The sequence below is a fragment of the Hydractinia symbiolongicarpus genome, chromosome 7 (genome assembly GCF_029227915.1).
Source record: "Hydractinia symbiolongicarpus strain clone_291-10 chromosome 7, HSymV2.1, whole genome shotgun sequence".
Lineage (NCBI taxonomy): Eukaryota > Metazoa > Cnidaria > Hydrozoa > Anthoathecata > Hydractiniidae > Hydractinia > Hydractinia symbiolongicarpus.
Window position 1 is genome coordinate 17,106,184 of NC_079881.1, and position 17,148 is coordinate 17,123,331.

A 17,148-nucleotide genomic window follows, 5' to 3' on the forward strand; every position below is an offset into this window, starting at 1 on the left:
AACTGTGAAAATAAATAATGAAACATCTGAACCTGAGTCAGTAACCTGTGGTGTACCGCAGGGCTCGATTTTAGGTCCCCTTTTATTCTTAATTACATTCAATGACATTGGCAGCGTCCTTTCAAACTGTAAAATACTGACATACGCTGATGACACTGTCATTTATGTTTTTGGTAAAACAAAAGATAGCATCGAAAAATTGTTGACTGATGACTTCAATCGTGTTACAGACTGGCTCGAAATGAACGATCTTGTTATAAATATGAAAAAAGGGAAAACGGAATGCATGCTGTTTGGCACTACCCAACGTATCAAAAATAAAACCTTGGATATAGATTATCGGCATCAATCACTCTCTTTCACCAACTCCTACAAGTATCTTGGTGTAAAATTGGACCAAACTCTTTCACTATGTGAGCACATCGAGTCGACATACAAGAAAGTTAGAGGGAGATTATACTTGCTTCAGAGAATCAGACCTCAGTTAACCATCGAGACTGCATCAACAATTTACAAGACCATGTTGATACTAGTTTTCACGTATTGTTCAATCATTACATGTTATTCTAAGACGACGTTTCAGCTAAAGTTGGAAAATTTAGAAAAGCGAGCAAATCGTATTATATTCAAGAAAAACGTGCCAAGAAAATCTAAACCAGCATCAATTAAAAATCTGTTAAGGAAACGTCTTTGCCTTCAAGTTTTCAAGTGTGTTCATGGAGACGTGTGTGAAAACTTTGTAAATTATTTCGAAAAAATGACAAACAACACAAGAAATAAAAATCATTTACCACGACTTCCTAAGATTAAGCTGGAATCAAGTAGAAAAAGTTTCTTTTTTAATGGTGCAAAAACTTTCAACGAGCTTCCTCTGAAAATACGTGCTTCGAAATCAATAGAAGATTTTGTAAAATTATATGAAGATTTTTTTTAATTTGTAAATATTAATTTACTAACACATTTTTAGTTATTATTCTAAATTTTATTACTATTTTTGGGGGGCTGGGAAACAGGACCCATGGAAGAACAGAAATTTTGTAATTATACATATTTTGTATATTTTACTAATTTTTGAATGGAAAAATCCTGCGTAAATATTTGTTATAAATAAATAAATAAATAAATAAATAAATAAATAAATAAATAAATAAATAAATAAATAAATAAATAAATAAATAAATAAATCTTGATTCCGATGTTGTTACTTCTTTTCACTAATTTATGATCGAATGTTAATAACAGTCGAATAAAAGATTAAGTGAGAAGCAGTAGGATGTTATAAACCAGCGGCAAAAAATCACAAAACAGCGTAGATTTAAAAATGGAGGGAAACTTTAATTTATGAACGAGAAATTTCCAAACAGAGGGAAATTCTAAAATAATCATGTTAACCACGGGAAGGAAGTTTCACGTAAGCATTTAATTAAAAAATAGATTGATAACCATGTTGGGTCAACAAAGTGATAAAATCCTCATTAAACTAATTTTATGGGGGAAGAAAATTTAATTTTTAATTGCTCTGTTATTGTTTTTAAGCCAGTTAAAGGACATGTAAAGGACACGAAGAAGGACATGTATTGTTAACAAACGTAAGTCTGTATTCTTGTTTCCTTTCTTTTTTTATTTCGAAGCGGTATTCTGGTAACTTTCTCGTTTTCTCTCTTTATTTGTTAGTCCAACAAAATTAGACAGCTATGCCTTAAAAACGTAAAATACGATAAAAATTGAAACGATTTGAATGTTGTTGTCTAGTACAAGTAAATCAAAAAGACTCAATTCTTATCAACCATCCTAGCTTATCGTTTAACGTGAAGTGATTGAATGCTATCTGTTTTTGCACAACTAAACCCTACATCAAGTTTAATGCTTCATCTTATAGCTTGAGACTTATTGCGTTACATTCGCCTTCAAGCAGTGATTTTATTCTTAAGTTGTGACTAAGCTGCGTTAAATAGAACCATTTAGAGCTATTTTAGTGTTTAATTTAAACTGTATTCAATATTATTATTTTGATTTTTAGAAGCATATTTTAGAAGCATATTTTGCGTACGATATACACTCAAAAGCCTAATTGGAAAAACAATGAAATTGTTTTACCTTGCCATATCAACATAATGTTGCCTGACTGATAAAAAAAGTAAGTACAAAAAATATAAATGAAAATTTACACAAGGCTTCAGAAAAGTGTTATCAGTCTAGTAAACTCTCATTAAAACTCAAGTTTATAAAAAAAGACTTTAAAATTGCGAGGGATAAAAATTTTTATTGACGAAGTACTTTAATTGGAGAAACTTTCGCGAAAATGGCAAAAAATCGCGAATTCGCAAAAGTTTCTCCTATTAAAGTAGCTAATTATGCACCTATGCAAAACAAAAAATGTATATCTGGAGAACGTTGGCTTCATTCTTAAACAACGGTGTGTAGTAAAGATAGCTTGAAAATATACCTGTCCTGTAATAAATAACAGGGCATACAAATTGCCGAACTTAGTAACTAGCCTTATCTCTAATAATGCCGGGCTCTTTTGATGTCCATAGCATCGGAGGTGGGGTGGGCATAAAGTGCCTGCCGGACATATATCTGAAACTAATTAAGCTGTCAAAGCAGGCGCCGGTACTTTATGCCCCCTCTCCAACCATACTGATAGGGTTAAGGATTGGTAAACTTTTCCAATCAACACACCAAGCTATATAATATTATACATTAATTCCCTTGCGTGAGTGAGCATATAAGTCTACTTAACCAAAATCTCAAGTCACTTTTTTATGGCTCGCGTATTCCTCCCAAAAGCGTGGCGTTGCGCTAAAATTCAATAAAATAAAGTAAATCGCAAAACAGGACTTTATTTGCTGGTTAGTTTAATGCTGTACGGGGCCGTTATTGTTAAAATAATTTTGGTTTTACCCCTAACTTAGCATCCGCATGCCGTATCTCACGAAAACAAGTTCTTTTTTTATAACTTTTGTACTTATTTCCTTAAAATAAATCTATTAAACAAAGCATGCCAATTTTTCCATCACCAGATTAGTTTAATTTTTTTTTCGACTTCCATTTCTGTGTTATGGGACCGAGGTTTCTATTGTAACAAAAAATAAACTGTTGTTGTGGAGTATAAAAACTTGGTATTAGAAATATTCGTACGATAATATAGCGTCTCAGAGAGAATTTATTGGAAATGTATACAATTTTGTACATTTCCAATCCATGTTTTTTTTTTAATAAACGTTAATTTTACTTGATATTCTTGTTTGCCTGGGTAGGTACAAAGGTTGCAATGACATGGTGATTTAATGATGCAATTACAGAGAGTTCATTTTTTTAAATCAGATACAGTCCGATGATGAAACTGATACTGACTTGTTTGTTTTTAAAATAACAGGATCTTTCCATAGCTTCAGACCTTGCGAGCTTGGCTTTATAATTTACAGTGCTATATCTGAACAGATCGTATATTTTATTGATTACCTTATCGGACAAAGAATGTCGGAAAAAAGTGACGAAATTTTTCGAAGGTGACGAAAATTTTATCGGACGAAAATTTTGTCTGACGAAATATTTTGTTCAAACGTAGCTGGAAATTTTGGTCATGTGTGATAAAACAAAAAATATCACCTGAAGAAAATTATGGGATAAGGCAATAAAACAGTAATTTCGAAAACCATATTTATTTTTTAACATCTAAAATGACTTTCCACTTTTTTATATATATATATATATATATATATATATATATATATATATATATATATATATATATATATATATATATATATATATATATATATATATATATATATATATATATATATATATATATATATATATATATATATATATATATATATATATATATATATATATATATATATATATATATATTCCTACAGCATCGAATCCCTGTGTAATCTTTTCTGGTTGTGTGCATAATTGTTTATACAACTGGACAATCCATGATGCATATAGCGGTTTGAGATCCGACAACTTGGACGAAATTTTATTGTCAGTTGGAGTCACGCTTTGATTAAGTTACGTTGCCACTAAATTCGAACACCATTCATTATACAGATTCTGGATGAATGATTTTGCTGCTTTGTTAACGCTGGTGTCCAACGGCTGAAATTTATTGGTCAAATTGTGTAACTACTTCACAATGGTTTTCTGAACAGAGTTCCTTAAGTGTATCATTGTCCTGATATTTAAATGTTTCCATGATTATTAGAGAATACTGCTCCTTTGGATATACCATTTCTTTTTTGGCTTTTGATAGGTAAGGAATGATTTTTGAAAGAGGAGAGCAGAAAAATAGATTGGTTTGTACATTCCACTCAACACTGACCGTCACTTATTCCCGCAGATGGTGTAGAAATCCCCCTGATGTTGACATTTAAGAGCCCATAACATCGTTGTATTCGTATGATTATGAAGGAATCGAAGAAGATGATGACGATAAAGTGGAAGGAAAAAAAAACTGATGGTGATGACTGTAGTGAAGTTATCGGGCAAAGGCAAAAAAGAAAAAGTCCGCCGATAATTTCATACTCGTCCACAAACGAAGATGGAGATGAACTTGAAGAAAATAAAGACGATTGAACGATTATTTATAAGAACAATTATTTGTAAGAATAAGATTGATAAGTCAAAGATATTTGTTATTATTGACTCGATTATTAAACTATGCCATAGCCTATTTACGGTTTCTCATGTTTTTACCTGTTTTTGATACAGAATATAAAGAAAAATTTTTTTTAGATTTGGACAAAAGTTTTCGTCGGACTAAATTTTTCGTCGGACATAAGTAACGAAATTTTTTGGAGGTGACGAAAATTTTTTCCGACGAAAAAATAGTCCGATAAGGTATTGGATTTACTTTCCAAAGGTTTTTTAACCGAATAATTTTGCAATTAAAAAAATTTTCTGTAACTAAGTCTATTTATATTGTCGTGTTATACAGGTTTACTCACAATGGCTGCATCTTACGAATCACTTATAGCTGACCAAGAGTTCAAGCTTCGTTTGGTAACCTTTTTAAGCGAAGCCGAAAAGCACCTTCGGTGTATATTCCATGACCCTAAATATGGCAACTTTCCAACTGACAGGAAAAAAATATACGGAATTATGGTAAAATTAGATAAAAATGGAAGTTTAAATCATTTACAGCCAAACCAGCGGACAATTGTTTTACCAAAGAGTAGAGAGACTGATTCCCAAGAGTTTGATATCACACTTTTATCCTACTTTCTTCTAAACCACGTAAAGCTAAGCAAGAAGGTACGAGAGGCTATCGAAGGAATAAGAAAAGAGAGAAATCTTATCCTGCATAATCCCAACATATTATGTACAGAATTTCAAACAAGATGGACTAGTTTGGAAGTCTTTCTCAGTGTACTTAATTATGATATTAGTACTGTAAAGGATCTGAAATCTGGCAGTTTGGAGCATTTGGAACATCTCCAAGTGTCAATAAACAAAAGCAAAATAGAGTTGCAAGATCAAAGGTTGAGTGCTATAGAACACAAAATCAACACCTTTAAACCCGAAAAAACTCAACATGCGCATAATGCTGTCCAAGCAAGAAGCACGCCAAGGTAAAATGTTTGTATTTGTTGATTTTTTGTAAGAACTAGTTATCGCACCGGGCTAAATGTTTTATAACATTTAGCCCGGTGCGATAAAATTAAGTGTTATTTGAAAATATCTACAAAAGAACGAGAATGAAAAAGGACATATTGAAAAATAACTAATTTATCATTAGCACGAAAAATATTCTCTGAATAGAAAATTTTTGAATGAAATGTACATAACATCCAAAAGCGTTGCTCAAAAAGTTAGAAGAAAAAAAACATTCGGATTTTTAAAATTGTTTAAACACAACGCATTTCGGGGAGCGTTTATAATTTTAATTTAAGGTTTCTCGTGAAAATTTAAAACTATAAACTAACAGTTGACAACTACTAAATCGAATTATATTCATTTTCTTTGCTTTACCGTTTAACTTTAGTGTCTCATTTGGTGTTGACAATCACAAATTTTGTTCCAGTAAGTCGTTTTGACCTTCTCATGCTCTTTTAACTGTTTCCAGGAGATTTTTATCACCTTTTTAAGTTAAAATGCATTTATTCTCTCCATAACACAACGCTTTGACTATTTGGTAAAAATTTGAACTCCGCTAGTTCCCAGCCAAGGTTTTCAATATTTTACACTTAATATTATCTTGCTCCCTTTAGCTAATCACGTTCGAGATATTATTTGTGCTATGCATAACAGACAAGTTTATGTTTTATATTTCATTCTATTTGGATTTTAGTTTTGAATTGTATAAGAACATGCAGGAAAACACAGTGGTGCGGTTTGATAACGAGAGTTATTCACATGTCGTCGAAATTAAGAAAAAGAATGCAGAAGGCGTGACAGAGTTGCAATCAAGTAATCAATATCATCAGAAGAACGAAAAACACCAGCTAGTTCAAGGTATTCGAGAACTTCAAATCACGTTATCTAACAAGGAAGGGGAAAGGAAAATCATAACGATTAACGGTTAGTAAGAATATTATCATACGCGACTTTTTGTCTGTGAGTCAAGTAGCCTTTTCCTTTGATCTCGAAAACATTTTTTGTTCATGATTACAACATGAAGTTCCAACTGCTCGGGAGATGTTATGGAAACAATGTGTGTAGAAATAGCCATGGTAAAGACCTTTTTTGGACAATTTTTTATCTTCAAAATGATTTCTATTATGGAATTAGGACTAAACTAAATGTATGAACAATGTATAGGATCATATGTTTTGGACGAACACCTAAGGAGATATAAGGGCTTAAAAAATCAACAAACGGTCGTGAAATTTAAACTTTTTTAAAAAAAACTAAATTTTAAATTTATTGATTTAACCTTTGTGAATGCGATATAATAGATCAATTCATGCAGGACCACCAGTCTCTAAAAAGTACGCCACGAAGTATGAAAGTAATACCTTTAAGAAGTTTTGTCAAAGCAACATAATGGTCATGAAAATATCTCAAAAGCTACGAATAAGCAACTAACCAAATTTGCCGTTTTCAAATGCCTAATATTTGGAGTTCTTCGAACAAGGATATAATAAATCCACTAAACCCCACTCCCAAATTATAATTTCTCAAACAATTATTCTGCAAAATAACAAAAAACTGACCAATTGTTTTTGCTTTGGCAAGTTAACAACAGGTTACCCTGTGTTTTTATTCCAACCAAAGCTAAACACAATTCATGGTTACTCTTTTCATTAAACTACAAATAACTAACTAATATTAAATATTGATAGGTTGTGTGTGTAAGTATTCAAGGGGGACATTTAACATCCTTTAAATAGTCAAAGTTGATTAAATGGTGGTCTATAGTACCAGGCATTACCACTAGTCGTGCTGTGTCATTAAATATAAATGTTTATCACTCGGCCTAAGAAGAAATTACCAAACTCTTTTTGCTTGAAATTGTCTTAGCGTATGCATAGGATTTAAAGGAATCGTTTGATTAAGAAATTATATATTGATTTGCAATTCCGTCAAGATTAGTTATTTTACCCGAAATGTCTGATCGCCCTACCTTAAATACCTAAATTTTGTAACTCAGGAAGCTAAGGAAGTATAGCTGTAAGTATACTATTTTTGTGCTAGTTTCTTTGCATTGGTAAAAAAGTACCCTATAACAAGTCAGTAATCCTCTTTATACTTAGTTAATTCTTTTTTGGTAATTATGAAATGGGCTTGAACACGATAAATCATGAAGAAATGTCCTTTTAGGAGAAATTGTTTTATATAACAGGGAATAACAAACAAAATGGTAGAAAAACATTCATTTTCGGCTAGATTCTTAATAATTTAGCAAAGATTATTTGTTTTGGAAATGCAATTACTGCTATTGCAGGAAACAAATTCAGCTTAACCGAATAGCATTTGTTTTTGAATTCTTTTCGTAGTTGTAAAATTGGCATGCCCACACCAGTTTATAAAAAAGAATAGTGAAGCTTTTCTGTGTACTCATTATTGTGAGAACGTTGCCTTCGAAATAGAGACAATGAAAACTGCTGAAATTGAACAACCTGATAAATTTGTTTGTTGTGGAACATTGCGGAAAATGACACAGAAAGAATACGTTGATTTTTCAAAAAAATATGCTCAAGAATACTTCACAGGAGGAACGTTTTTGAAAGAAAAAATTCAATTTCCACCATTTGATCATAACCTGATAGTCTCCCAGTTTGCGTTTAGAATTATCAATATTTTAAAGGACTGTGGCCATCATTACGTTGTATTAACACACTATGACGCAGTAGAAAATCTCAACTTCTTGCACATGAGCCAGCTCGCCGTACCATCCAACCACGCCCCTGACAGTCATCCGTGTCGTAATACATTCGTAAACATCAGGTTTACCGAAAAAAGAGACGAGCTAACCATTCGCAACAAATTTCTCAACGGCGAATCACACATAATACACTTAACTGCTGTTAAATTTCGTCAATGTAGTCACCGCTCCAAATTTTTTAAAAACAAAACAAAGTGACATTTGCAAGGATTGTAATTTGCTAGACAGCCAAAATTTGTCTTCGGAACAAAATACTCAACGCTTCTTTGATAATTTGCTTCAACATAAGATTAACCGAATTAGCGAATGTAGTAAAAAGCACTACATGATCAGATGATGTGCTTTATGGCGACAATAGATGGTTTATACGCAGTACCGACACTTAAGGCAGACGTCAATGAGAAAATTACTACAATGATTTTGTCATCTCAGCAGCTCCGTTGTGTACATAATGATTCAAAGAAAAAAATTATTCTTGGACCCCTTGGAAGTGGAAAGACGGTTATTGCCTTAACCCATTTGCAGCTTTAATATGAACGCTGTGTCACTAAATCGGTCATATACTATGTACTATGGAGTGACAAGACATTACTACTAAACGATGTAAAAAGATATGCAAAGAAATTTAAGCAAAATGAAAATGCTAGAATTAAAATCACGAATGCTGAGGAAATTGCAAAGGAATTCAATTTATCAAAGTTGCCTACGGTGTCGCAGTTAGTAGCGTTGTTATTGAAGAAACACGGGATGTTCTGTTTTCATTTATTGGAGACGAGATAGATGGTGAGATGTTTGACATAAAAGAGTCATTGTCCTTGAAACAGATGTTTGAAACAGAACACGGTCTGCAAATGTCCTTCGTAGTGCTTTTTTCGCAGTCCTTAGAGAAACATCGCACATATGTCTCGCCCAATGGAGAAAAAGAGCATGGGAAATATAAGTTTAAAGAAACTGGCATGAAGGTGTTTTATCTTAGTAAAGCAATAAGAACATCAAAAAGAAACTTCAAGTTCTTGCTGGAATTTGAGAAAGTCATCTCTGGACTTGAAACTATTATTAAACATCCTGTACGTGGTAGCAGTAGTGAAGATGCTATACTGGATTCCAATAAGTGTGTTGCAAAGTTTTGGACCGAAGCGGCAATTGGATTAAACAAAGCTAACTCCACTAAAGAGCAACCAATGCATATTACAGAAGGTAATAAAACTTTTGAATGCCCAACTGATGTAGACATACTTGCAGCCACCTCTGACGACACAAATATATCTGATGACTACAAAACAATAACCAAATTAAAACGCAACCCTGCTAACTTAATTGGGCACAACATTCAAGGTGAAAGACCAATCGTGGTTCACCTTAATCACAATCAGAAGACATACGAACATGCTATAGTAACTTTGGCAATAGCATTGAAAAAGATATGCATCAATCGATCTGGTGTGAAACGATTGTTTTTCTATCACACAGAAAACCAAAGGAATACCTTAAAGAAGATCATAACTTTGCTTGAAATCGAATATATATTGCTTACCGAGAACAAACAAATTGGGAATGTCTGGAAAATGGCAACACCGTTGTAAAGAATCTTCCAAAAAGTGGTTTTTACAATTTACTGACGGAAGTTAATGGTTGTCGTGGTGCTGAATTCTCAGAAAGTGTATGTGTCATCGATATTAATGACACAAAAATGCGACATGTAACATTGGAAGGTATGTCCAGAACAACTGATCGTTTAATAATTGTATCAATGCAGAATGTGAACAGTCCTGAAGAAACGAATTCACCCATTGGACACATTATTAAGAACTTGCTTCCTAATTACTTAAACGAAATGTATGTTGAATGTGTAATCGATGCCGATGAAGAGAGTCCTTATACGGAAAGGGATATCTGTGCGGTTGAATCAATGCTTTATGTGAACACAGCGTCCTTGCTAGACGAAAAGCTTTTAAAGAAAGCAAGAAAGATTAATTACGAAGAGAAATACCCGGGACAGACTGATTCAAGGCAGGCTATACTTAAAAGGTAAGCTTATGTTCCCTTTGTACTACAAAAATCGCAATTTTTCGAGTTTTAAATTCCTCATAAAGAGAAGGACTTTTATTTCGAACTCTTAGAATGCACAGAATCTAAATGACAGCAAATGTCAAAACCAACAGTAGCTTAGAAGCAATTATCACGTTACTAAATTCCCTCTTGTAGGAATGAAAATGAATTTAATCGTTTTTACCTTTTTACGTATTTTTTTTTTTAATTAGCTCCTAGCTTCATCTAGTAGGACCCATCTACATGTCAATGTATTTACCAAAGGACGACGCTACAGAACGGCTGTCTGTAAATGTTTTTAGCGTATTCACCTTTATATATTTTAGTCTGCATCCACCAGAACCAGTTCAACATTTAAGCTGTTATTACATAAATGAAACAAAATGCCAGCTCCAGTGGATGTGAGATACAGCTATATCATAAAAAAACAAAATGGATATTTACAATGGGAGGATATTAGACATGCAATCTCCACCGATGAGTGTATCATAGATGGTTTAACACTTGGTGAAACATATTCATTTTGTGTAAATGCTATAAATCGTTCTGGTGAATCTGATGACAATGTCACATCGTACCTTGATGTGTAAGATATTAAACCAAAAAATTTTGATTTATAACATGTATGATTATGTATACAAATGTTTATATTTAACGGAAGAAAGTTCAATACTTATATTTATTTTGCTTAACACCAGTATCGCTCAAATATGTTTCATGCTGGCTTACTAGCTTTGGTTTTTTTCTTGTTTAGACGTAAAAATATCTTTGTTCGTGAAAAAAAAGCAATAAGTATTTCAGGTTCGTAAATTGGAATATTTTTTAACAACATAGGACCATGCCCGTACAATTTATTAGGTAAAGGAGCTACAAAACGATTTAATATTTCAGTTTATTTATATCCTTTCACATTCTGAATACAATTGAGTTTTAATTGACCTTGCTTTCAAACTCCTGCCAAGTCATGCCAGAGCCTATAAAAGTGTGACTCGATTCTTTCTGCTTAACGTTCAGCATGAGAAAAGGATCGATATATTATATTGCACTTACACGCTTTTCAAACCCAAATGGGAGCTTTAATTGTACTAGGACCCCGTCCGCATGATCCTATTGCTAACAGTTCTATTATGAACTAAAGAGGCTATCCTGGGTAAATAATAGTAATAATAATGAAGCTGTCCCCGTACAAAAAATTACATGACTTTACTACTACATAGGTAACATGTTGAAATAATTGCACTACTACTCTAATTTCTAAGTTATAATTATGTAAATGTATTTAGCTTATAAATTTTTTAGTGGTTAAATGAACCACGGCCTATGAAATATACACATTTTTGTAAAATTAGGCGAGGACGAAAAGTGAATCCTGCATGATTTTATTTTCCATCTATTTGCGCCCTGACTGTTCTTAACCTTTCAAATCGATAAAAATAACAAGTGTTTCTCTAAATGTATGTTTCCATAAAACCGGATTTTTGCATTTTTTGCTCTCCGCAAAAAATTCAATCACATGGAAATCTACCCGAAACCAACATCAAATGTTATGCAAAAACAAATTGATATTTGAAAAAAGTTGTCGCTGGTCACTTCCTGTGTTAATTTTTCCTTTTACGTCATTTTATATCAGACATGAAGAAATTTATCTTTTCCAACAACATCGTGGAAATGGAGAAGCTACTCATCTCCAACTCAAACATTGTTCATATGACTGATGAAGAAGGACACACACCATTGATGGTAACAGCAAATTTCTCTGACAATCCCTTAATGGTTCAACTTCTTGTTGCGCATGGAGGTAACATTTGGGCTATGAATACACATGGAGCAAATTGTTATCATCTTGCGGCTATGCTTGGTCATCACCAAACTTTAAAAGTGCTATGTCAGAACGATGTTACGAATATTAATTGCACAAATGATCTCAATCGTACAGCATTGCATTATGCTGTGGTTTCGGGGGAGGTTAGAAGCGTTGAAGTTCTGTTGCGTCAAAACAACATTGACACTTCTATCAGGGATGCCTATGGAAGGACTGCGCGTGATGTTACTGGGTATAGGACCCACCAAGAAAACCGTGAAAAAATTATCAAAATGATCGAGAATCACGCAAAATAGGACTACTTTATACCAAGAAATAAAGAAAGAATTACAAAAAATGACGCAAACTGATAATTTAAAAACAATTTTAAATAAATGTTGTAAAATATTTTAACTCTAAATTTTTACTCTGCTCCCATAACTATTTGTATTTTATTTGTCTGTCAAATTTGAAGTACTATTTTTTATAGGACATTCAACTTGGGGAATTTCCTGTAAAATAAAACTTTAAGAATTACTTATGTGATGATTACTTTTATATAAGAAGTAGTTTGCATAAAAACAAACATTTGTATTATCTGTACATCTTTTCTAACAGCATGTGAATAATGCATAATATGTAATACGTTTCAGGAAATCAGATTACTCGTTTTTAATTTCTGTACATGACTAGAACTTTTTACTGTAACTTCTATACTTTATAACAAAAATCGACTACATCATGGATGTTATTATTATATGTTTAAGAAAAGATAAGGGAGAGGGAGCCAGGGAGACAAATTTAAAAAGATATTTATAAAAATAGACAAGTCATTCGTAGCTTTTTACATCTGTCCTGATGGGCTAACAATTACCTTAACAATTTTCAGAAGAGTTGTGCGGGTTTTTATTTTAAAAATTGTATCACTTTTTAAGCTTTAACATCGCCTTGGAAGTTAAACATATAGACACAACGTTGAGCCTGGACGCGCTAGGTCGATAGTGACACCAAGTCATCTTGATAAGAGACAAACCATCTCCGCAAATGAAGTCAAAACAAAAATTTTATCATTGACAAAATTAACTATTTTCCTGTGCCTAAATTTCTAGATTAATTTTTTGACATCCCTATGTTCTTGGCCAGCACAACGAGCTAAGCAACGCATTGGCATCGAGATCTTACATTCATGCGGTACGCAACACACGGCACATTGATTTGTATCATAAAAACACCAACCTAAAGTCTATTGTCTATTAGTCTATTAGTCCGACAAATCGTGCACAAACCTGTCTCTTATTTGCTTTCACATTTGTCAAGTGTTTACTTTTTTCCGTTGAAACGCTATTATTTTTAACTTTGTAATTTTTCAAGTAAAAACGCTGAAAAAAATATTGTTATGTTTAACATCTTACTCACTGAAAATTGTCCCTAATATGAATATTTCCTCCTGCAAAAGCCAAAAATCTGCATCTATTTACCAGTTACGGAAATTTTGATGGACATTATGAGTTAAGGCTTCGCCTCGCTTCAAATATTCCGGTTAGAAACAAATATTTGGGTTCCTTTAATTTTCTGAAGAACGTAACAAGTGCTCTTAATGTAGGCACAAATTATTAAATTAAACAAGAAAAAATTAAAAATGCTAATAACAAAATAAAATGTTGAACAACATGTGACGAACATATTTTCATTTATACTACCTAACTTACTAAAAAAATTTACGAGTAAAGGCTCGAATACACGGAACAATTTTACAGATCAATTTTCGAAAAATATTATTTTTCGGAATATTGTTGAAAAAAATACATACAAAAATTTTAGGTCAATAATTACTCAATTCTTAAATTAATTTAATATTTTTGTATACATACACGAGACAATATAAAGAACAATCTGAATTTAATTTACCACAACATCATCAGCTCCAGCGCCACTGGCCTTTGAAGATTCGACAGATCTTTTTTGACCACCATAGTATGTCTTTAGATTTGTGAGTTTATCTGCAATATCTTTCACTGAAGCAAAAATACCTTGGTCTGCTAATTCTTTCTGAATTTTTTCAAGAGATTTTTGTCGTGTACCACGATTAAAATATTGGCTGTTTCTTGTGTTGTAGAGATTATCGTGATTCGACCAAGTTTCAATAAGAACAAAGATTTCGTTATCATCCCAATCTCTTTTTTCGGATGACTTTTTTGAAGGTCTGCCACGTTTTTTTGCAACCACAGCTGTTTCAGGTTGTGCAATCTCCTCAGCTGGTTCACTCCGTTTTTGCGTGTCCTGCGAATTGTCATTGTCAGGAATTGAGGATCTAAACAAAGTTCCAAAAAGCTTTTTGTACATTGAAAACCTCTCAGGAGACACAGCATTGTGGTAGTAACAACCTCCCAGTGAACGAAGAATTCAAGTTTCGAATAGGAATCGCGACAACGTCATTTCGCGACGTTGCACGTTAGGTGGAAGAGAGCAACGTGTAATCACGAAGAAAGTAGAGACAAAAAATAGAAATACAAAGTACCTTAATTCAGTTTGCCTTGCGGCTTGATACGATCTAAACGTACTTGGTAAAACAAAATTATCTGACATGTTTAGTCGCGTTTCTCTTCATTTACTCTCTTTACGTGCATAAAAACATTTGAAATGAATAAAATACCGAGCGTGAGTTTCGAAAAAAAGTGAGCAGCTGGCGGTTTCCTTTGAAATAATATTGTTCCGACGAAAAATTGATCTAATAAAATCAAACCGGTTTGATTTTATTAGATCAATTTTTGAGTGTTTTTACGTCATTATGGCATTATCGTTCTGTTATTTTTCTACGATATATACGCAACAATATTAGATCAATTTTAGTTCAATATTTTATTTTGAAAATTGATCTGCAAAATTGTTCCGTGTATTCGAGCCTTAAAGATAAAGAAAGTAAAGATTCGAGAATAAAGATGAAGCAACCATATTGCGTATTCGATTTGTTGTTGAATGTTTTCGGTCTGTATATTTATTAACATTTTTGGCGGCATCGCATAATAACAAACCTTTTTGATCAAGACTTGTTGTGGAAAAAAGACTCAAAACATGAAAAAATATTGTTGTTGGTCATGGCAGGTGTTTCTATAGTTCAAAGTGTTAAAACGGAGGTTATAAATGCTGTTACTACTATAGTACGTAAATTATTCTTTTTTATCTTGAGTCAAAGATCTTATTTCTGATGTTTACTAGTAAGTATATCCAAAAAGTACTTATTTCCACCCCATACAGCCATAAAATTTCTGTAAAAATGTTGCTAGAAAGATAGATACTTAGTTGTGAAATATATTTATTTATTTGTTATTATAGTAGTTATCTTAGTAGATTTTAAGGTTTAGAAATCCATACAAAATTTTCTCTCGTCTAAAATTTATTTTCTGGCCGCCACAAAAAAAATACTTTTGTTTGCCTCTCCGATAAGAACATTAAGTGAATTGGAAAACTATTTCTCCCACATTCTTTCCAAAACTCAATATGTTCTTTTTCAACTCTATCGTTAGAGGGCGAGTCTTTTGTGTCGTACATTATGCAGATTCCATTACTGACTCTTTTACCAATCCTTTTATTTACATCTTTCAAAGTTTTTGTGTTTTCTTGCTACTAATAGGTATTTGATTTTCCTAGCCGCCTTTTCCAGTGAACCTTCTATGGTTTTCGAAGCTCTGACATAAATCTATTGATGGTAGTTTGTGAGCATTATTTCTACTAATTTTTGTTTAAATTTTGCATGCAAGAATCCCACAACTAATTCGTATAATTAGCACTGAAACGCCAAATAAATTAGTAAAGGTTTTCGACAATCTTTCCAATTCTTCGCTAGGCTATGCCTATGCATTGATCAACAAACTTTTTTTCCAAACCAGATTTTGAAGACTTGTAACCTCCTGCATAATAAATCAAACTCCAGGTAGATACTTTCGCAGCTAAAAGAGTTTATATGCGAAAAACAAATTTCGCTTTGCATCTTTTGTAGTTCGATCTATTACAACTAAATATTGGAATATTGCCAAATCAAAATCTCAAATTTAGGTGCCTGGTACTTCGGGTCATCGTGACTTTAGTATTTCTATTTTGCAACATGTTCGCATTTACACATAAGAGCGACAAACTGTCGTTTATAACTTGAGAACCAGAACTCCTAACACCAATGTAAGAAACAGAAATCTGCCGCATATCCGCTTAAAAACCTAATGTTCTTACCAGTTTAGGAACCGGAATTTTAATTCACATTCATTTAAGAACCAGACCTTGTAGCATGTATGTGAGAGCCCGCATTTTGCTGAATATCCACTTAAGAACCAGTTTACGAAAGGTCATTATCTTACGCACTTAAATTTTCTTTCATGTTTCTTGTCACTACTCTTAATCAATCGATCTTTTTGCTACAGCTAGTGGATCTCCATTGACAAAGCATCGAAGAAGCATCGTCTTTGTGCAATCCAGTTATTCTTGTGCGCTGTTTTCAAACACTTCAAATCCATCTATTTACCCAAGAAAAACGGCTTCGTTATATGCTTTTTGTAGCGCCATATAATTTTTTGCCAATCATCACCAACTCGGTCGTATACGTGCTTGAAAGCTATGCCTGTTACATTGTGCACGTGAGATAATGTGCTTTCTTTGAAGTTACATATTCCAAACAGCCCTTTTATAAAATGCATTTCAGTCATTACACAACTGTTGATGTTATAAATGCGCACTTTATACACTTGGAAGGGAAGGTATAGTGTAGCTAACACTAAACATTCATTCAACGTATCCTTTTCCCAAGAATAAAACTTCACTTAAATTTTAAAACGTCTACGAGCCCTTTCATAGGAACAAGTCTCCAGTGGGTTTTTTGGTAAAACTAAACAAAAACGTCTTTAAAGGCACGAAATCACCTTGTTGGCAAATTTTTTTGAGGTCATTTTATTGTAAGAGCTAAAAGATA

General features: G+C 32.8%; 3 protein-coding genes across 3 annotated transcripts; 2 read left to right on the forward strand and 1 right to left on the reverse strand.

Annotated features, from left to right (window-relative positions):
- The first annotated feature begins 1,530 nt into the window (after positions 1-1,530).
- On the forward strand, positions 1,531-5,589 carry LOC130648556 (uncharacterized). Its single transcript, XM_057454609.1, has 3 exons — positions 1,531-1,589; positions 2,021-2,137; positions 4,952-5,589. Exon 3 carries the CDS (start codon positions 4,963-4,965, stop codon positions 5,587-5,589), a length of 627 nt encoding a protein of 208 aa, XP_057310592.1. The 5' UTR covers positions 1,531-1,589; positions 2,021-2,137; positions 4,952-4,962.
- A 166-nt stretch (positions 5,590-5,755) lies between these two features.
- LOC130649491 (ankyrin repeat and sterile alpha motif domain-containing protein 1B-like) lies at positions 5,756-12,659 on the forward strand. The gene is made up of 2 exons (XM_057455774.1): positions 5,756-6,534; positions 12,021-12,659. The coding sequence occupies exons 1-2, from the start codon at positions 6,273-6,275 to the stop codon at positions 12,506-12,508; spliced, it is 750 nt and encodes a 249-aa protein (XP_057311757.1). The 5' UTR covers positions 5,756-6,272; the 3' UTR covers positions 12,509-12,659.
- Positions 12,660-13,597: 938 nt separating this feature from the next.
- LOC130649086 (uncharacterized) lies at positions 13,598-16,369 on the reverse strand. The gene is made up of 2 exons (XM_057455288.1): positions 14,710-16,369; positions 13,598-14,502 (listed from the first exon to the last, which is right to left on the reverse strand). Exons 1-2 carry the CDS (start codon positions 14,775-14,777, stop codon positions 14,091-14,093), a joined length of 480 nt encoding a protein of 159 aa, XP_057311271.1. The 5' UTR covers positions 14,778-16,369; the 3' UTR covers positions 13,598-14,090.
- Positions 16,370-17,148: the final 779 nt, after the last annotated feature.